General features: G+C 35.4%; 3 protein-coding genes across 8 annotated transcripts; 1 reads left to right on the forward strand and 2 right to left on the reverse strand.

The window, feature by feature from the left end:
* Window positions 1-1,331: 1,331 nt before the first annotated feature.
* On the reverse strand, window positions 1,332-6,307 carry LOC122289731 (nuclear transcription factor Y subunit B-1-like). 5 transcript variants are annotated; one of them, XM_043097003.1, is made up of 9 exons: window positions 6,062-6,307; window positions 5,646-5,895; window positions 5,396-5,525; window positions 4,885-4,890; window positions 4,433-4,516; window positions 4,235-4,261; window positions 2,765-2,840; window positions 1,853-1,896; window positions 1,332-1,746 (listed from the first exon to the last, which is right to left on the reverse strand). In XM_043097003.1, the coding sequence occupies exons 2-7, from the start codon at window positions 5,864-5,866 to the stop codon at window positions 2,820-2,822; spliced, it is 489 nt and encodes a 162-aa protein (XP_042952937.1). In that variant the 5' UTR covers window positions 5,867-5,895; window positions 6,062-6,307; the 3' UTR covers window positions 1,332-1,746; window positions 1,853-1,896; window positions 2,765-2,819. The 5 variants fall into 5 exon arrangements, with proteins under 5 accessions (XP_042952937.1, XP_042952919.1, XP_042952927.1 ...); XM_043096985.1 differs by having other exon boundaries at window positions 4,235-4,273; window positions 6,062-6,306; XM_043096993.1 differs by lacking the exon at window positions 1,853-1,896 and having other exon boundaries at window positions 6,062-6,306.
* Window positions 6,308-7,976: 1,669 nt separating this feature from the next.
* LOC122289763 lies at window positions 7,977-9,860 on the forward strand. Its single transcript, XM_043097036.1, has 2 exons — window positions 7,977-9,232; window positions 9,350-9,860. The coding sequence occupies exons 1-2, from the start codon at window positions 8,343-8,345 to the stop codon at window positions 9,612-9,614; spliced, it is 1,155 nt and encodes a 384-aa protein (XP_042952970.1). The 5' UTR covers window positions 7,977-8,342; the 3' UTR covers window positions 9,615-9,860.
* Window positions 9,454-18,503, reverse strand: LOC122289755 (protein NRT1/ PTR FAMILY 2.7-like). Of its 2 annotated transcripts, XM_043097024.1 has the most exons (5): window positions 18,288-18,503; window positions 17,812-18,029; window positions 11,610-12,163; window positions 10,135-10,985; window positions 9,454-9,579 (listed from the first exon to the last, which is right to left on the reverse strand). In XM_043097024.1, exons 1-4 carry the CDS (start codon window positions 18,382-18,384, stop codon window positions 10,139-10,141), a joined length of 1,716 nt encoding a protein of 571 aa, XP_042952958.1. In that variant the 5' UTR covers window positions 18,385-18,503; the 3' UTR covers window positions 9,454-9,579; window positions 10,135-10,138. The 2 variants fall into 2 exon arrangements, with proteins under 2 accessions (XP_042952958.1, XP_042952950.1); XM_043097016.1 differs by lacking the exon at window positions 9,454-9,579 and having other exon boundaries at window positions 10,065-10,985.
* Between the last annotated feature and the right edge of the window lie 2,573 nt (window positions 18,504-21,076).

Genomic DNA, 21,076 nt, shown 5'->3' on the forward strand with positions numbered 1-21,076 from the left:
GGCAACTTTGTAGGGCCTGCGCACATTGGATATGGCAGCTTTGAGTTGTATCTGGTTCCAATAACACAATTGGACAATGACCTAAGAAAATTACTATCCTCAAACTCGACACCTGATAATAATCATGAAACCTTACGAAAATGCTACAGGAGTTTGGACCACCAACGCTTTGGACCTGTGCTAGTTTTTAAGCGATCTTTCGTTTATTGACAGAAGCCTCCCGACTCATGCGCTCGTTGAAACCAGTTGACCGAAATTCGTACACATTCATTAATTTCTGCAGATTTTACGTCCTCTTAAAACATTTCCATGTCAGTAATACTGTGCTCTTTTTTTTTTTTTTTTTTCCTTCCAACTATAGATTACTTTCATTACTTATAAAAAAGATACATAGCATTCATCTACTCCTATTATTACAAACCGTACTATACTGTGCTCTTTTATTATAATTTTTTTAAATTTTTATATAAAATATAATAAATAATTTAATTTTTTAAATCTTAAAAAATAATATTTTAATAATATTTTATTCGACTTTTAAATTTCATTTAAATGTACGTCATTTTTAATTTACTATCTAAACCGCACTTGCTGCGGTCAATGTTGTGTAAATCGCAACATCTATCCGTTTTAGAGGAAAAGTTGTGCAGAATGAAAATGCCAGAGCTATAGGTGAAGACTAAAGAGTACAAGCTTTGAATTAGCCCCGTTAAGCTGTTTGTTTGGGCATGGTGGTGTTTTGGGCTGCCAAAATGGACACTTTATCAACGTGGAGGAGGGAGGGGGATTTTGGGGGTGGAGCTGGCCGACTAGAGCTACGAGCAAGAAATGATGGTCACGTCGTGGGTGGGTGGGGGGTGTGTGGCAGAGGGAGACATTAAAATTTAGATAATCACCAAAATGCTTTCCAAATCTTAGGGGCAGAAAAGAGACCCCGAAATATGGGGATGTGATCACGCCCTCGCTTTGCATTGTCACAGGTCACGTGCCTGTAACGTGATGGTTTACTTCGTGACTTTCGAATGAATTTTACCCGTACCGCGGATGCCCCTGAACGATAAATAAAGATTACTGTTGACCCAAATCTTATATGAGCCCTCCCGTTTGAAGATTGCTCACAATTCACAAGTGCTTTCATCATCAGACGTTTGGGCGGGACCAATCTAATAGGCTCCAACCGTATAAATATTTTTTTTAAAAAAAAAAATTGTGATCATCTTCCATTTGATCATGCTAGAAGTCCATTTTCTCAAACAAGCATTCATAAAAAGTCATTGAATATTTACTTGCACGGGGAGGGAGGGAGGGATATAGGCACGATATGCAGCCTCTTTTTGGGGTATAGCCTTATAGGCACGATATGCAGCAGATTTCATTGATGATCAATTATCCAAAGCCAAACATAAGGGCAGGTCTTCTTACCAACTCTCCCACATATTCCCGCAATTTTTTACATCGTCAGGCAAACTAATTTACAGACCTTCTCAGACTCAAAATCTGTTCTGGTAACGAGACCAATTCTTAAAAAAAAAAACCATCCCCTCCCATCCGCCCCTATGACCAAAACAAAGGTTCCGAACTGTATATAGAGTATTTTGGATTAAAAAAAAAAATGATAAATCCACATAAAAAAAGCTATTGGTGCTGGAACTAGATAATTTTACCAGCCTTATAATCGGCAAAGGCAGTTAACGGAAACGCTCCCTACTTGTCTCAAACAGAATGAATCACCACATGCCCATGCACCTGCAAGATCCAGAAAAACTAGCACTATTAGAACCCATCCAGGTACTAGACCCCCTTGTCCTTCTTAACATAAAAAAAAAAAAAAAAAAGCATCATAGTCAGTTACCGCTTATGAAAGAAGAAATGGAGTCATTGCAGATATTTACGATGCTACAAATAGACATCATGCTGTTACTAAACAAAACCAAAGGTAAAAATGGAATAATGACACTGCTAGCAGATACGGGGATAAATTCCATTAAAATAAAGCCACAGTAAGAATGCTTGCTTCTAGGAAATACTAGAGAAGCAGTCAATAATATAAGGGTAGCTTTCTTATAGTCTTAGCATCATAACTCCCATCCTAAAGCAGCCTCTGCTACTCTACTACCATCTAAACTTTTAAATGGCCACGTGATAGTGATAGCCATGAAAGCACATTTCTAGTACAAGCTGATTTAGCAGAAGAGCATGATGCATGTTCAGATTCTAGCATAAATGCAACTAATAAGCAATCCAATAGTTTCTCCACAAAATCAACTTAGATGACTAAAGAATACAAGAAATTAGCCTCTCAAAGAACAAAATAGGAGACTATGTTCTCAAACCCTGTTTAGGCTGCCTTGGGATTTACAGCAGCAGTCATCAGGAAGCCTAGGTGATGATCTACCAATCTTCAAACAACTACAAAAGCATTGAAGAATCTCAATCCAATAATCAATATTGGTTGACAAGTCAAATATGGCAATGGTATGATATCGTTATCCGCAACCAATCATAGATATGCTTAAAATTAGCCGGCCTTCCAGCATATATTACACTAAGAGAGTGATTGTATTATTTTATTTATGTGTCAAGCTATGCAATTTGCAATGAACAAATAAGTTATAAATGCAGCTTTGCCGGTAACAATTTCTGCAATTCAACTAAAGCCGGCAATGGTCTTCTGACATATTAAGTGAAATGTGGTTAAATCTCAGAGACAGAATCCAAGATAAATAACTTATGATTCCTGATTCAAAATCAAAGAGTCCATTACCCATTATTGCTCCTGCCAAAGCAGGATTCTGGCAGGGAAGATTTGGATTGTGGTCCTAACCTTCAGCATCAGCAAACTGAATACAAGAGAAACATTCAAGCTATTAATTACCAGTTATAAATTATGGTAAGTTTTTCATAATTTAAAGATGAAGAAACACTAAGAAATCTATGTACAGATTCAACTAGAGGCCCATATGCCAATTTAGCAGGTTGTTATGCATAAAGCTATTAATTACCGATTCTAAGCTTAAATTATTTAATTGATGCAACATCTAATGTTTCATATAACCTACTAAATCCCCGAAAGTCACAAAGGGAAATAAACACTTGTTTTGTACCATAAATGCCTGCATGCACCAGATCGTAATGCTAGATTTAGCAATGCCAGGCTTGGCAAATAATAAGAAAAGAACCTTTCACAAGAATCAAAACAAGAAAAAGTGGCCACACATTTGGATAATAATAGGAAATAGAAATTATGTAACATAACATATCTGACATAGGAAGTTTTAATGCATCACATAAGATGTGCAGGTAATATGTGCAGACATGGATGTGCATTTTTTTTTTTTGATAGGCCGATACACAGCTTATCCTCTGCATATTACTTACAGAACAGAGCATACACCGATAAGCCCAAGGACCATTGGTGAGGTTGTGCATTTTAGCCATTGAACAAAACTAATATAAATGTTCAGCAGAATTTACTTGACGCCTCCGGTCAAAGTAGACAACAAATGATACATCTTCAAAGATAAAATGATGAGATACAAAAATTTTATGATTTAAATTAATAAACCAAAAATTGAAATATTATAGGACTAAGAGGCCCACAGGTTCTCAGTAACTCAACAACAAAGGAGTAGAATAATGAAAGGGAAGAAAGGGTGCAAATACACTAAAATGCATTGTTTTTTTTTTTTTTTGATAAGTTACACTAAAATGCATTGTTATATACTCATTTATATAATTTAAGGATTCAATGAAAGTCTTCATCAGAAAAGAACAAGTTCTATGGATGGGAAATGATGAAAGGTCAAGATTTAGGCAAAGAGGGTCCCAAATTAGTCACCATATTTCTAGGTGAACACGGCCACATTGGGAACAATCAAACAATGTGCGATGTAAACTGGTGCATGTGGCCATGTTTAGCAAATGATAAGATAAATGAAGTTGATATGACTTTCCAACTGAGATTGTTTGTCATTAAAAGAAAAAGAAGTTGAGCAGGAAATATGTAATCACATATTCCAAAAAACAAAAAAAAGGAAATGAAGCATTATCCAGAAAAGCTATTCTCACTTTTTATTATCACACGTGTTTTTGCTGAAGCATTATTAAAAAGTAAGAAAATGAAGTATTATCACATGTAAGTATTTATTCCCCCCAGAGAGAGAGAGAGAGAGAGAGAGAGAGAGAGAGAGAGAGAGAGAGAGAGAGAGAGAGAGAGAGAGAGAGAGAGAGTTACTTGGGAGTTTATGTAGCTCAATGACCCCTGATGAGCAAACTTCCATTTTTTTTATCATCAGCAATGCAGAAAGAAGAGAACACAGTAAGATAATGTTTTAGAATTCAAATTTACAACAGCAAATAACATATGCAAGCACTCAAAAAAAAAATTCATTCAAAAAAATTATCCTTGTACAGTTATACTACAGGTTTGCACCTGTGGATTTTGAGCAGCAAGACCGCCAACCACATCCCTCTTAACAGATGCATCTCCACCCCTAGCAGATCCTTTGGAATCACCCTAATAAAATTCATAGTTCACCAACAATGTAATTCCTAATCTTACAAGAGATACGTACACTAAGGGCCCGTTTGGATATGTTTTCAAGAACCAAAAATTGATTACTATTTTTAAGGAAAAAGACAAAACTTACAAATATGATGTTTTCAATTGGTGTTTTTTCCAAAACAGGTAAAAGAAACAGTTTCGAACAACAGCCTCTTCATGCTCCCAAACAGCGTGATTTATCACTGCTGTCTGTTTTTGTGAATTCCAAATAATCAAAACAGAAAACTGCTTCAAAAAATAGGAACCAAACGGGACCTAGTTGACTCAAAGTGAACTAAATCGAGTGAATTTACATTAGGGAAAAAAGTGGATTCACTTACCTCTAACTGTGAAAGCAGGAACATCCCAATGTAATAAAAAAAAAAAAAAACAAAAGAAATTGTTAGAGTAGATTAACAGGAATAGGACCTATACCAAGAGGCAATATGAAAAATGATTTATACTAATTACTCCATTTTTTTCCTGGAGGCATTATCTCTTCTGTGTCCAGATTATTGAAAACCTGTAGTCTAAAATCTTGTTCTCTGTTGTTTCCGTATATGAATATTACATACATTGAGCCCAATGAAAATCAGTTGGCCTAAATAATTTTTTTTTAATTATATAAGTAAGAAGAATTTATTCATCCAGATAATTAGCAAGGCTCACGAACACAGGAAGTACACAGGAGATAAACAGTTGGCCTAAATAATTCGTGCGCCCGATTGGTTGTAAAAGAAATGAACGTGAAACCTAAATTTGAAAGTGGTATCCTATTCACATTTCCTTACCAAACGAGTATGTCCATGGTAACTAAAGAAAAATAATAATCAAATACGGAAAGCTAATTACCTCTCTGTACCTAGCTAGGTACACCTTTAGTGGCTCGATATAGTCCTCAAACCCCAACGTTGCCATTGCCCACAACAAATCATCGCCATTAATGGTCTTCCTCTTCTCCTTCTGGCACTTATCGCTCGCCCTACACAAAAAACATCAATTGCATCTCACAAGTCCAAAACCCTAAAAAATACCAATCGCAATCAGTTTCAGAAATTCATTTTCAACAAAACCGTAAAAGCGAATTTTGCACGATACGGACTCGCTGGTGATGAAGCTGATGAATTCGGAGACGCATTCCTGCATGGTGTCCTTAGCGTCCTTGGCGATCTTGCCGTTGGCTGGCAACGCTTTCTTCATGATTCTACTGATGTTCGCGATCGGTAAATAGCGGTCCTGCTCACGCACCCCCGCCGAGCGTGGGCTCTGATCGCCGCCGCTCTCGTGACTCCCACCCGCTGGACTTGTCGGAGCCTCCGCCATCCCCACCCCCAAGAAAAAACCCTAGATCACTGCATTCACACGGTTACACAGACTTATATTTACCGATCTATAAAAACCATGTCACACATACACACAAATTCATTTATACATATATAGTCGGTGAGGAGAGATGAATGGCGGAAATTGGAACCCTAGGTCCGCCATGGAAGAAAATTCACAGAATGAGAGAGTAACCTGTGGATAGAGAGTGGAGGTTAAAGAGGCTGTGGTTTTGTTAGTTTTGTATTTGGCGCGCGTTGAGGAGAGAGAGGGACAAGGAGAAAGGGGATTGGTGGAATTGTTTTTGTAGAAGAGAGTGATCGGACGCTGGAGAAGAATGAGAGAGATTGAGAGATGAGAGGAAAGAGAAGAGAGTTGGATCTGAGAGGGCGAGCTTTTTGGCCTAAGGCTTATCACCACCGTTGGTTGCGGTTTGCGCTTTTATTTTGGTTTCCTTATTTATAGTGCTAGTCCCTGTTGTCTCTCTCTCACGCACCTTCCGGACCTTCCCAATTTTCCGACTTTTTTTTTTTCTTTTTTTCCCAACCCCGCGGATCCGTCTTATTTTACTCGAAACGAGGATCTGCTAGCAATTTTCTCTGCATTTTTTTAAAACATAATCTATCTCTGTCTCAAAGTTTTTGATAATTTTTCTAAAATATTAGTTAAATATAAATATTTTTCAATTTTAAGGTATAGTTTATTTTTTATAATCATCTTATTTAATTATTAAAATTTTCTCAAATTCTTAAATAAAATACAAAAAAATAATTCAATATTTTAAAATATCAAAAATTAAAATCATATTAAAAAATCATATTTTAACAACATTTTATTTAATTTTTAATTTTTATTTTATCTCATCTCATCTGTATAATTAAATAAATATAAATTTACTTTCTTAAAAAAGTCCTCACATATTTTAATATTCAAATAACGGTAAGTTAGACTAGTATGGATTAATGTGATATATTTTTAAGTAATTATTTAATTATTAATTTATAAATTAACTTCAAATATAAGTATGATATATATGCACTCTTTTTTTTTTTTTTGAAAAGTATGATATATGCACTCTTTCTGACTGACTTGTAACCTATCACAAAAGGGATATTGCTCCCTGCATTTGGACCTAATTTTCATGATTATCTGTAGCAGAGATTCTTGCGTGCACGGCACATGCTTCTACTTTCCATGGACACTGCTGTTAGTGGGCTTTAACTCTTACAGTCTACAAAAGTTAATTGATTAAGAAGATGGTAGCATGCATGAACAACAAAAAATATATGGCTAAGGAATGTAATGCATGGTGATCGGGTTCCTATATTGGGCAAGGATACATCAGACATGCCTTATGCCTCCCAAGCCTGCCAAGAAAATAAATTCGACAGATCATAGTACTTCTTGGAAGGAAAATGTTCGGTTGCCCTCCAACTGTGCCTCCCAAAAGTGTCACATAGTGCATTTTATTTTCTTATTTTGTTTTTTTAAATATTTAAAAAAATTACCAACTAATGAATTTGTGCGTGTATTTATTAAAAAACAAAAAATGCACTAAAAAACTTTATTTTTCCTCAAATTTTCGAGAAACTAACGACCTCACCAAATCCAATTACTTGGCATTTGCAGCATCTCTTCCTTGTCCCGCCACGACCACACCACCATTTTTTCGAGATTTTTACTATTTATAAATCTCACACACCACACATTTCATTTTTTTTTATTTTTTTAAATTTTTTTTAAATTTATTTTTTTAAACTAATTCAAATTTATTATTTATTATTCATATATCAAATATTTTGTAAAAGAAAAAAATTAAAAAATTAAAAAAATGGTTAGTGTGTAATATATGGATTTATGAATAGAATTTTTCATTTTTCGAAAAGTGAAATCGGATGCACGAGACATGGTACTGTACGTCAACCTTAACATCCACGAATACTTGTATTTATGCAAATATATTATATGATTCATTTTATAACAAACCAATAAGATCACTTCATCTAATATATTAAATTTCTTATTTAAATATCAAGTTTTATGTAATTATTGACCTTCATTTAAAATAAATTATATAAAGAATTAGAAAATAATATTTGTATTTGTGGGTCCTTACTCAACGTAAACATCAAGAGGATCGCACGCCCTTTCTTCATCCAGACATCCTCATGTCCGCTCGGATCTCTCCGAACTGCATATCTGGCAAACCGTAAAAACCGAACAGGACCCTTAGATCGAAAGACATTTGACCGTTGCCTTTGAATCTCAACACATTTGAAGTCCAGCGCACATACATATGTATATATATTCCTTCCATTTCTGCAACAATGGCACCCATTCGAAGTGGCGCTTCGTCTCCAACATTCACTTCCCAACGGCCACCAATGGAATCTATTCATCCTTATAAAAGCAAATCCAATTCCGCCACAAAGGACAAAACTTTATTCTCAACCAGTCCAGTCGACGTTCGACAACAATGGCAGGTTCATCTTTACCCCCTTCCGGATCCACTTCTTTGGCAAATACTTCAGTCTCGCAAGAGGAATTCAACATGTTCCACGCCATCGACCGCAAACTATTCAGCCGCTTGGTCTTTAACCTGGGCCGTGACCAGGCGGAGGCCACCCAAATCATGGCGCTCTGGCTCTGGCTGGAGATGGTCGTCAAGGAAATCGACATGGTGTATTCCAAACTGTTGTCCTTGCCCGACACTTTACTCAACGAACTTGTCGAAGAGTCGGTCGTGGTCTTAGCTTGCATAGAGAGCAACGTATTCCCTTTCGCTTCCGAGAGTGTTGATAGTATCCCTCTGATAAAGAACTTAACAAAAACAGGGGTCTCTCTCCGCTTCTTCCATGACAATCGCATTGGAATTATTCAAGAAGTCACCAAGATTACCAACGAGGTCTGCCTGAGAGCGTTCGAGGACATAGTCAAACTCGCACAGGGAATAAGTGAAAATGATACCGGGATTGGAGGCGAGTTGGGTCATTTTGGAAAGGAAGCACAGAACTTTAAGCCCTTTAACTTTTACGGTTCAACCATGAACCCTTTTTTGCCTGTTTGGACTTACAATTCTAGTTCTGGGATTCGTCCTCCTCACATGGGGGCTCTGCCATACTTGCCTCTTCATGTCAGTGGAGGAGTACCTTCGGAGACTTCACAGGATTTTGATCCTTATGATCTTTCGGTGCAGAGGAAGTTTTTAAATAGCGACATGATCAGTGAAGTTTTGAGCCAAATAAAGTTGAGCACTGATGAAGAAGAGGAAGAGAAAGAAGTCCCACCAGATGATAGGACTATTTTCTTGACATTCTCCAAAGGTTACCCCATTTCAGAAAACGAAATCAGAGAGTTCTTCACCAGGTACGTAATTTTTCTTTTATTATTTTCATGAGGCAGGTTTGAGAACATGATCTGTAAGTTGTTTGCAGTACTAATCTTGTAAATTGATTTTTTGTTTTATTATATTAAAAAAAAAAGGAAATTTGGAGATTTTATTGAAGCAATCCATATGCAAGAAGTCCTTCCAGTGGAGCAACCGCTCTATGCCCGCCTTGTAGTTCGTTTAGCTTCCTCCATTGCAGAGGTCCTTGACGGCAAGAACAAAGCCAATTTCTCCATCAACGGAAAGCATGTGCGTGCACGTAAGTATGTGCGTAAAAACCTTAGGTCGCCACAAAAATCATCTCCACCGTCGACGTCTCGACCTCCTTCACCAGAAAACAAAGCATGGGTTTTGAGTTGAAATGTTGTCATTTGATTGAGTGGGTGGATTTACGTACGATTTTTCCTAATTTCAGTTGAGTGGCATTAAGCTTCTTTTTTTATTTATTTATTTGAAACCGAGTGGCATTAAGCTAAGAGTGTTGGACTCTCTGTTATCGGGGTAACTACATAATCGACTTTGTAATATTTGGTACTTATCTATTTGTTTACATGTAACACTTTGATTTGACATTTTTTATAAAGGAATTGCGCCTGAATATGTATCTATTTTTTTTTCTAAATGACAACCTTCTATTTGTATACGCATAATTTATTAAATAATAACCATATATAAAATCATAGCCAACTTAGAAAATCATAATCAAATTATGTAAAATACAATAATAAATTATGCAATTGTCATACATTTTTTTTTTCAAAAAAGAATAAAATCTAGTTTTATTAAAAAATTATTATTATTTATATAAATTTCTTATTTATTTACTTTAATCAAAATGAGTACAAGTACATGTTCTATAACTACAAATATAATTTCTAACCTTATTATTCAGCCAGCCCCGAAGTTCCAACATCAAGGTCTTGATCACGATCTTCAACATTTTTGTACTTGAAAAGCCTGGCACAAATTAAGAAGTATCCAAAATTGACAGCTGCTATGACCACCAACGTCCAGAACACACAATCCAATCGCCCGTCGTTAATATTATCCGGTAACCATCTCGTGGTTCTATCTATCAAGTCTGTAACTATCGTGCTTAGATAGAGCCCAATTCCGATCAGTAACGATACCATAGCCGTGGACGTACTTTTTAGCGCCTTTGGAAATTCTTGGTAATACAATGCAACTGTTCCTGGGAAATGGAAACCCTCGCCAATGCCCATGACGACCAATGGCAGCACGAGCCATGAGGCTGACATGGGCACAATCGAGCCCTCGATCACCTCATGGGTCTGGGCCACGTGGAGTCTTCTAGTTTCGATTAGAGCTGATCCCACCAATGCAATGATGTTGATGAAGTGGCCAATTCCAATACGTCGGAGAGGTGTGATAGGTGTGTGAGTTAGATTTTGCCACGTGGGGAGGATTAAACAATCTACGACGAAGATTGATATTGCTGTAGCTAAGAGGTTGAACACTAGGAATGATGCGGCAGGGATTTTGAAATTGGGGCCAAGGTGTCGGTCCATGGTTAGGGCCTGGAGGATTGTAAGGCTATTAGAAACACCTATCGAGGTACTTAGTAAAATGCCAGTAGACCAGACTGGGATGATGGTCATTACGTTTTTGAGGTCTTCCACTTCTTCCATGGTGCATAACCTCCATGATCTTGCATACGAGCCGTCGGATTGCCTGTCACTTTCAGTCTTTAAAGCTGCACGATTCAAGAATCTGCATGCATAGTTTCATGGTACGTAGCTTTTAAAATGCACAAATCATATTACATAGTTAACCAAGAAATTAAAGAAAACTATATATACATATTAGATATACATGCAGTAGTATGGTTGATTTGGATTGTTCAATAACCAGCCACCTATTCAGATGACGCTGCTCACTAAATTATTAACCATGGCTCCAGATGGATATTATATAATATTTCTTGTTTTACATTTTAAACATAGAGTAATGTTACATATAGTTGTGAAGTATGCAAATACCACGTAATCGTTTTGAAAAAAAATGAAGTTTACTATTAAAAAATTAATTTTTTTTCATGTGAGTCCCGTATTAATCTACTTTTTTTAAAGAGATTGCACGATACTTGCACAACTACGACTATAAATATCATTTCTCTTTAAGTAATACTAGGTATGAGTTTTAAATAGATTATAAACCGTAGATCATTTGTAAAAAAGTGAGTCTTACTAAAAAAGAGTAGTCTTTTTTATACTTTTCAATATGAAGTCAACTTTTCTTTTTTTTTATAAAAATCTATCTAAGACTTGTCTATTTGATACCTATATAAATCATTTTTCTAAATATTTATATAGTTAAAGTAATTAATGATGATACCTGAATGGTCTTTTGGTTGGTACCCTGCCTTCCAAATATTTTAACATATAATTCCCGGTGGTTCCAAAATAATAATCTTCATGGCTTCCAAAAGTTGGAGATGTTTTCCTTTTCCTAATTGCTGCGACCACCACACGAGCTATGCTCTTGAAAGGGCTTCCTTTTGGCTTAACGCGGCGATAGAACCTCTTTCCCAGTACAAGAGCAGCCAAACCAATGGCATTTGCAATGGCACATATACCAAACCCTAATCCCCAGCCAACGTTATCCTGAACATAGATAATGGCAGTGAAGCTGATTACATTTGCAACGTACAAGGTGAGATAATACCAGCTAAAGAAAGCGGCTTGATCTTTGGGCTTGTCAAACTGTTCGGCTCCCATGGTCGCAATTGTGAAGCGTGTGCCTCCAGACCCCATTGAAGCCAGCGTTAAGGTCATATACAGCACTGCATATTGAAGATTTGATGGGCTTTCACACGTAGATGAGCCGATTGCACATCGTGGTGGGGTGAAAGACTGTATTGTTGCGATTAGGGTAAGCATGATCGTAGCCTGCATTATTCTCAAAAATTGAAACAAATTAATGAATTAAGAGGGATTAATTACATTTAATTTTTATGCACAATGTATAGGCCAATAAATTTATTAGCTCTTGATCATTATTAATTATGTATATCTAAGAAGTCATTGATAATACCATGCATGTACTATAGTCTATAGTTGTGACTCAATTAATTATAAATATTGGATTTGAAATTATAAACAAATACATTAATGTCAGATTTTTTTTTTAATTATTACCATAGACTATATCATGTACGTACAGCCTATTTTATCAGAGTCATTATGCCATATTTCTCTTGGCATTATCTCTAACAAATTTAGTTGTAATAAGATAAACATATTCTTTTATATTTAAGTTACTAAGTTTTATCATGTACATTCAAGATCTACCTTGTCTGTAACATAATCTATATATTTGTACGTACTTCACAATAAATAAAGAAAGAATTTTCTCCACAAGTTTCAATATTTGTCATGGTATCACAAAGCCAATCCTTACTATAGATGGCTTCTATATCCAACAATTCGACTAATAATCCCTCCAGCTCCTACTTCTTGCACAATGGTGGTAGCCCAGGTGCACTCTTGGTCTCCCAATCCTTAACTGGTGACAATTACTCCACCTGGAGCCACTCCATATTCATGACCCTTAGTGCCAAGAACAAAACTAGTTTCATTGACGGTTCTCTCCCTCATCTCTCTTAACGTATTGATCCCTTGTTTGACCTCTGGTCTCGCTGCAATATCATGGTTCTCTCTTCGATCTTAAACTTTGTCTCCAAAGACCTTGTTGCCAACGTCATTTTCATTGACATAGCCACTGCTATATGGAATGATCTAAATGAACATTTTTTTCAAAGCAATGCTCATCGTATATTCAACTCCAAAAGGCTATCTCTTTCTTGTTGCAAAATCAAACATCTGTCAGCCATTATTTCACTCAACTCAAAGGTTTTTGGGACGAGCTTAATAATTTTCGGCGTATAACACATTGCACTTGTGTGCCTCCAAAACACGTCTAGCTTATCAACAGGAGGAGTAGGTCATGTATTTTTTAATGGGGCTCAATCAGTCTTTTTCTTCTGTTCGTGGACAGATTCCCTTGATGCATCATCTTCCGACTATCGATAAAGTTTTCTCCTTTGTTCTGCAAGAAGAACGTTAATGTGAAGTTGCCTCCCTCAGTGCTCCTACTATGGAACATGTTGCTCTACTCAGCCACAACAATTGAGTGTCCTTTCTGCAATCATTGTTGTATTCATGGACATACAACTAATCGTTGTTACAAGATTCAAGGCTATCCTCTTGGACATCGACTTCATCAACCATCTTCAGTTAATCAAGCTTTAGGTACTAATGTTACCACTGCCATACCTCAACTTCCTTTCACCAAGGAGCAATGTGGCCAACTTCTTGGTCTTCTCAATACCTCTTCTCCATAACCTATGGTTAATCACGCCATTGCAAGTAGCTCATAGGTTTCTTCTTCTCAGCCTCCCACCAATCTCTAAATTATTTCCTATTCTCTTTCTGCATCTTGTTCACGCTTGAATACTAGACACAGGAGCTACTGACCACATGGTCACTTCAATCTCCTCTCTCACAACAATCACTTCTTCCATATATAGTCCAGTCCATCTGCCCAATGGCACCTTGGTCACTCCCTCTCACATTGGCACCGTATCTCTTTCACCTTCTCTACATCTTATTGATATTTTATGTGTTCTATCATTTATGTTTAATTTAATCTTAAACAGCAAGCTCATTTCCACTAAATCTTGTTGTCTCATATTTATCTCTGATTTTTGTTTCATCTAGAACTAGTTGTCATGGAGGACGATTGGTTTGGTTAAATGACATCATGACCTTTATCATTTGCTACCACCCTCTTCATCTCGCACATACTCATTTTCCGTTTCTGCTTCTTCAACAACTTTATAGCATAGACATTTAGGCCACCTTTCCTTTTCTCATTTATCATATTTGAATAATAATATACTCAATAATTCTATTTCAAAACATGAGCTGTGTAATGTTTGCCCCTTAGCAAAACAACAATGTCTTTCTTTTTCTATTAGCAAAATTTCTTCTACTTTCTTCTTTGAATTATTGCATTGTGACACATGGGGGACCAATTCCCCTTACTTCTTACGATGGTTCAAAATATTTTTAACTATAGTAGATGACTTCACACATTGTACATGAGTCTATCACATGAGTCACAAATCACATACCCGTTCTTTAATATTTTCTTTCATTAAACTCATTGAAACCCAATTCTCTTCCAAGGTTAAAATTATTCGTAGCGATAATGGCTTGGAATTTAATATGCAATCTTTCTTTGTTGACAATGACATAGTTCACCAACGTAGTTGTATTGCTACACCGCAACAAAATGGTATAGTAGAATGTAAATATTAACATCTCCTAAACATTGCCTGTGCCCTTTGGTTCCAATCTCACTTACCTATACAATTTTGGGGTAATAGTATCCTCACAGTTACTTACCTTATCAATCATGTTCCTGCACCTCTACTTTATGGTCGTTCACACTATAAAGTTCTTTTTAACTCCAAGCCAAGCTACTCTCATCTTTGAGTCTTTGGTTACCTCTACCATTACTCATAATAGGTCCAAGTTTGACCCATGTGCTCAAGCTTGTGTCTTCCTTGGATACCCATTTGCTACTAAGGGCTACAAGGTTCTTGATTTACAAACCAGACAAACATTTATATCAAGGGATGTCATATTTCATGAATGTACCTTTCCCTTTGCAGCTGCAGTTTCTCCTACAAGTCCATCAAAGCACAAGAGTTCACATGTCTTGCCAAATCCAATTGTTTCCACTTATATGCCTACCCATCAGCCTTTTTTGTCTATCTCACTTCCCACTAACGAATCCATCTCATGTCATTCCACTTGTGCCTGTTATCCACCAATGTATCTACAAGACTACCACTATCAATTGGCCATGTTGTGACGCCAAACCAACTCTTCCAGCCAACAGGGTTCCACAAAGTCAATTACTCCTTATTCCCTTCCTTCCTTTATATCATATGATCTCTTATCCCCCTCTTATCGTAGCTTTTTTATTGCACTTTCCTGTCCAAGACGTTCTGTGAGGCTGTGAAACAACAACACTGGCAAGATACCATGGCGGCAAGGATTAAGGCATTAGGAGACAATCATACATGGACTCTCACTCCTTTACCACTGCACAAATAGGCCATCGGTTGCAAGTGGGTATACCGGATTAAGCATAAATTTGATGCCAACATTGAACGTTACAAAACTCGACTTGTGACCAAGGGATACACACAGCAAGAGCGGCTCAATTACCATGAAACATTTTTTCAAGTTGCCAAACTTGTAATTGTCAAATGTTTACTTGCTATTGTTGTTGCATATAATTTGTGCCTTTGACAACTCGACGTCAACAACGCATTTCTACATGGGGATCTTTATGAAGAGGTCTACATGACTCTTCCTCCAGGTTTCACTTGACAGGATGAGCACTTAGTTTGCCGCCTCAACAAATTTTTGTATGATCTGAAACAAGATTCTAGACAATAGTTTTCCAAGTTATCATCCGCACTTCATTGTGGTTTCACTCAATCCAAATCAGATTACTCTCTCTTTACTCGGCAACAAGATTCCTCTTTCATAGCTATACTCATATATGTTGATGACATAATTATTGCAAATAACAATCTCAATGCTATTGAAGAGCTAACAAATCATCTAAACACCCATTTCAAATTCCAAGACCTTGCTGATCTTAAATCCTTTCTTGATCTTGGGGTTGCACGATCAAAACAAGGTATCTCTCTATGTCAATGAAAATATGCACTAGAAATCCTTCAAGACACTGGTTTTCTCGGTTTCCACCCTTCCTTCTTCCAATTGGAGCAAAATTTGAAACTCAACAATTTAGATGGACCACTCTTGGTTGATCCTACTACTTATCGTTGACTCGTTGGACAACTTGTCTATCTCACCATTACACGTCCAGACCTCGCATGCTCTATTTAGGTATTGAGCCAATACATGTCTACTTCTCGACAACGACACTTGGATGCAACCCACCGTGTGCTTCGTTACATCAAAAACTCACCCAACCAAGGAATTTTCTTCCCATCTCATAGCTCCATACACTTAAGAGCTTATTGTGATTCTGATTAAGCTAGTTACATGGACAACATGCGTTCTATTACAGGTTATTATAACCTCCTTAGTATTTCTCCAATCTCTTGGAAATCAAAGAAACAAGACACTATCTCCAACTCATCTGCTGAAGCAGAATACCAAGCAGTAGCTGTTACAGTTTGTGAGATCACTTGGCTCATTTGTCTCTTCAAAGACTTAACTATTTTGCATCCCTAGCCAGCTCTACTGCACTGTGACAACAAGGCAGCATTACATATTGCCGCAAATCTAATCCTCCATTAATGCACAAAGCATATTGACATCGATTGTCATGTGGGTTGCGAGAAACTTCAAATTCGTTTAATACCAACATCTCATATCTCTTCGTCGCAAAACATTAGTGATCTTTTCACTAGACCCCTTGGAGCTGCTCACTTATTTGGATTGCTTTCCAAGTTGGGCAATTCAAACATTCACCACCCAACTTGAGGGGGAGTATCAGAGTTATTATGCCATATTTCTCTCAGCATTATCTCTAACAAACTTAGTTGTGATAAGATAAACATATTTTTTGTATTTCAATTACTATGTCTTGTCATGTACATTCAAGATCTACCTTATCTATAACATCTATATATTTGTACGTACTTCACAATAAAGAAAGTAAGAATTTTCTCCACGAGTTCCATTATTTGTCATATTCACCTTCCTTCAATTTGGCAATTATTATTTATTAGAGCATTCACGTTTGTCTCCCTTATTATTTGTCAAACTTTAGTAAAATAAACATTTTTTTTATTTTAATTGCTCACTATTTTAAAACCTTTGCATCCAACTGACCTCTATTAACTCTCTATTCTATTAAAATAATATTTATTTCTTATTATTTTAACTCATTTCTTTTCAATTTTTTTTTTCAAAAAAGAGTTATTTGTCTTCTTCATGTTTTTAACTATTTATCTCTAACTATTGTTTTTTAAAAATTTGAACTTATTTTATTCTCAAAAACAATAATGTTTTCAACATCTATAATTTTCTGTTAACGATAAACTCATTTAATTTTATATAATGGTAAAAATGTAACAATAATGATCAAAACATAAATAACAGTAGAAAAGTTAAGTTATAAAATAATTTAAGAAAAGACAAAACAACTATGATCACGTTTGTAGGAAAAAAGAACATTTAAAAGAAGTAAAGAAGAAAATAAATAATAAAAAATCAAGTTTTAATTTCTTCTTATCCAAATTTTGTCTAAAAAGTCAAGTTTATAGCAGGGGGAGCGGATGGTCTTTGGGGTTTGAATCTTATTTTCAGCTTCTTTTGTCTTTTTTAGTAACCAAGAGTAAAAAGGAAATTGTTTGAAGATCGAAATCAAGAAATGAAGAAATATTGTACTTGCCAGAAAGAACAAACTCATTAAAACATGACGTACAAAATGTCGGCCCTTCTCATGAAAACGATCGAGCAACGACAAAATTAATAAATACCAGTAAGGAAACGAAGGCGAAGATGCGAACGACAGGGAAAGAGCCGAAGAAAGAATCGGCAATGATGGCACCGGCAATGGGGAAGAGACTGCTGCAAGCGAGGACAACGTTGCTTATTTTTGTAGCGGATATGCTTTTCACATGAAACTCTGTTATTAGAAACACAATCAGATTCGACGCCCAACCACCGACCGCTATCGAGAGAGCCATCATACTTCCTGCAGCTCAAAATCAGGGCAATTTGCTACTTAATTAGATCCCCATGCATTCAACTAAAGGGATCATCAGATCTATCAGGTTAACGAGCTTTAAATAACCCTAGCTAAGGAACACTACGTGCCTTGATTGGCTACAACTAATATATGATTAAACAAAAGGAAAATAAAGCAAAGAAAACAAGAACCAAACAAAACATATAGCAACGAGCTACTTAAGTTAACGCAACATGACAGATTCAGATCAGAGAAAAGTGAGACCTATGATGAAGGGAAAGGTAGTCCACCCTCCTCGTTTGGATTCCTTATAAGATGCTCGTCCACCTTCAAAGTGCTGCTGCATTTCCGAGGCTTCCATTCTCTCTGGCTCTCTCTATCTCTGAACTGGACTAGGTTTGAGCCCAGAGTATTCTGACCATCAGATGCTTTGGCCTTTGAGATAGAATTCTGAAGTGTCCAAATTAGGTAGGATATATTGGCTCAGTGTCCTATCTGCTAACCGAAACACGAAAAAGAATTTTTAATTAAGAAAATGAAAACATAAATTGACACGACAGGGACTCTCATAAACAAATGAAAAACACGACGATGCCCTAGCTCCTTTCCCCTTCAAAGTTACCGTTCGTCATAATTTTTATTTATTTATTTAGTAATTAAGAAAGTGATTTTAAATATATTAATACATTTTTTTATTTTTTATATTTAAAAATTAAAAAAATAATTTTAAATATATTAACATATTTTTTATTTTTTAAAAATATTTAAAAAATGTGAAAAAGAAATCACCTAACAGTCAAAAAGAGCGATACACTCGCAAAGGAAATCGAAAAAACAAGAAAAGGTGGGATGATCAATAAAAGAGTTATTGTTATTTTTATCTTTTTATTTAAATATATATTTAAGTATTAAAATAAAATGAAAAAATAATAAATTATATATTAATTAGATGAATGTGTGATTTTTTTTTTCAATGCAAGATACTTCATAATATAAATATAGGAACAGTAGTTCAAAACATATTACAGAGCCTTAAGATGAGTCTTTCCCACTATGAAATTGTAATAAACAAGGAGGAATTGTTGAAAGGGGAATGACTCCATATAAACTATTTGAAACCACCCATTATGCAATAGAATGCGCATATCAATTAAGATCACGATGTAATTTCCAAACACTCCAACTTTCAAAAGATTAAAGATATGAGATGGTATCTCTGATAATAGGCTCAATGTTCCCGTCCATGCAATGATCTGGGTCTTCTATGGCACTAATAACCACTTGTGAGTCTCCACCTATTGTCATTTTTTTTATCTTAAAGCTTCTTTGATGCCCGTGTATAAGGCCAAAGCCTCTCCTTGATTTGGGTTTTGGCTTGTGATGAAGTTTGTAATGATAAAAGCCACTAAGCCTTCAGCTGTTCTGCATAGGGCAGCAGTAGTGCTTCCATTTTTTAAGAAAGAAATCCCACACGTAAAATGCAGGAAAATAATCGACCAAATTCATGCACTATGTGGTGATCTGCGTGGCGACTACTGTCTACTGATGGGCCAAAAACCTTCCATGCATGGGTGAAGGGAGATATATCACAGCTAGGCCTGGTGATCTAAGTAAAACTTTAAAAGACCTTTCTGGACGACGTTGACTGTACCAGACATGTGGACCTCTTATAAAGAACCACCACCTTGGATTTATTCGTTAGATTTTATGTGCGATGGTTCCTCTCCATAGCGATTCAATAAAATTAATAAATCCAACAGTTAGGCTGGGGCATCTCCCATCGAAAACTACCAGTCGTATATACTTGCCAGACTTTTATTTTTTCAATAATGTTTTAAAAAAAAAAATTCAGAATTTTTTTAATTATTATCTTTTTTTTTTTTTTTTTTTATCATGATCAAATGATTTCAATTTTTTTCAGTTATTTCCCAATCAATAAATTCACATTAAAAATAAAAAAATAGTATTATTCATATATAAACTGTTGTAGGATTTTAAATTAAAATTTTAAGAAATAATATTTGTAGTTATATATTACGTAAGTGTCGAGTCTTTTTTTTAAAGTAAATAAATATAAGACTCACATGAAAAAAAAAATTATATTTTTAATAATAGACTCTACTCTTTTTTTTTTTTTTTTAATGATACCTGACTTTAAAATGGTTGGAAAAAAATTATAATTTCAGATTTCTTAACCCAAGATTTAATTTGTTAAAATGAAGAAAAAAACCGTCTGGAACAAGCTGTTACATATACATAGGGCATGGTTTTCAATTATATTTCTCCGAGCTGGCCTGCTGCTTGAAAAGGACGAAGAAACGGACGAGGAAGGATAATTCATTCGGATTTGTCCTTTCACTGTAAAGAAAAATTCTATTTACATTCTCTAAAAATTATATATACAAGCTATTTATTAAATGAAAAAAATATTATTTAAAAAAATTATTTTTATGATTTTAAAAATTTTAAAAATAAAATTATCTAAATCAGTATCACAATCTCTATTTAAAAACTATATCAAAAATGTGAGTGACTTGTTCTTGGCGTTTACAAAAAGGGAGACCTCGTTGTACGTTGCTCAGACCAGAGTTTGCATTCGTCGGGGATTAATTAAATTAAAACTCAGAATATCCATCCGTGAGATCACTTCATATCCACTCAATCAGAATGACCACATTGACCATTTTATGTTATATATGCAGTTTCATTATATGTGAAAATTTATATGGTATATATGCCTTTCCCTACAAGTGATTCCACGAGCCTAATGACTAATATTAGATATAGTATTAATGTGTTGTATTTGTAAGTTCTGTATAGTCTTCTTAAAAAAAAAAAAAAACTTTTTTCGTGAGAATTCTATATATGCACAGCCTACGATAATTAATTTTAAAATTGTATAAATTATCTTCTTTTAACAACGATATTCCTAATAATTATTTGTTATTTTTGAATAACAGTATATTCAGTAATATATATATATATATATATAATTATTTAAAATAAATAAAACAATTTATTTAATCAAAGGGCTCTTATATCATTGTTATGCA

Source organism: Carya illinoinensis, chromosome 1, assembly GCF_018687715.1.
Source record: "Carya illinoinensis cultivar Pawnee chromosome 1, C.illinoinensisPawnee_v1, whole genome shotgun sequence".
In the NCBI taxonomy this organism is placed as follows: domain Eukaryota; kingdom Viridiplantae; phylum Streptophyta; class Magnoliopsida; order Fagales; family Juglandaceae; genus Carya; species Carya illinoinensis.

Excerpts from the sequence above, each read along its gene's own strand:
- LOC122289731 (XM_043096970.1), bottom strand. The coding sequence starts at position 5,866 with ATGGCGGAGGCTCCGACAAGTCCAGCGGGTGGGAGTCACGAGAGCGGC. Across the intron at positions 4,274-4,432 it reads TTGCTGCTCAAAATCCACAG|TTTGCTCATCAGGGGTCATT; the intron begins GTGCAAACCTGT and ends AAAAAATGGAAG. Across the intron at positions 2,841-4,234 it reads TGAGCTACATAAACTCCCAA|TTTGCTGATGCTGAAGGTTA; the intron begins GTAACTCTCTCT and ends TCTTGTATTCAG.
- LOC122289763 (XM_043097036.1), top strand. The coding sequence starts at position 8,343 with ATGGCAGGTTCATCTTTACCCCCTTCCGGATCCACTTCTTTGGCAAAT. Across the intron at positions 9,233-9,349 it reads ATCAGAGAGTTCTTCACCAG|GAAATTTGGAGATTTTATTG; the intron begins GTACGTAATTTT and ends TAAAAAAAAAAG.
- LOC122289755 (XM_043097024.1), bottom strand. The coding sequence starts at position 18,384 with ATGGAAGCCTCGGAAATGCAGCAGCACTTTGAAGGTGGACGAGCATCT. Across the intron at positions 18,030-18,287 it reads TACCTTTCCCTTCATCATAG|GAAGTATGATGGCTCTCTCG; the intron begins GTCTCACTTTTC and ends TTTGAGCTGCAG. Across the intron at positions 10,986-11,609 it reads CCAACCAAAAGACCATTCAG|ATTCTTGAATCGTGCAGCTT; the intron begins GTATCATCATTA and ends CTATGCATGCAG.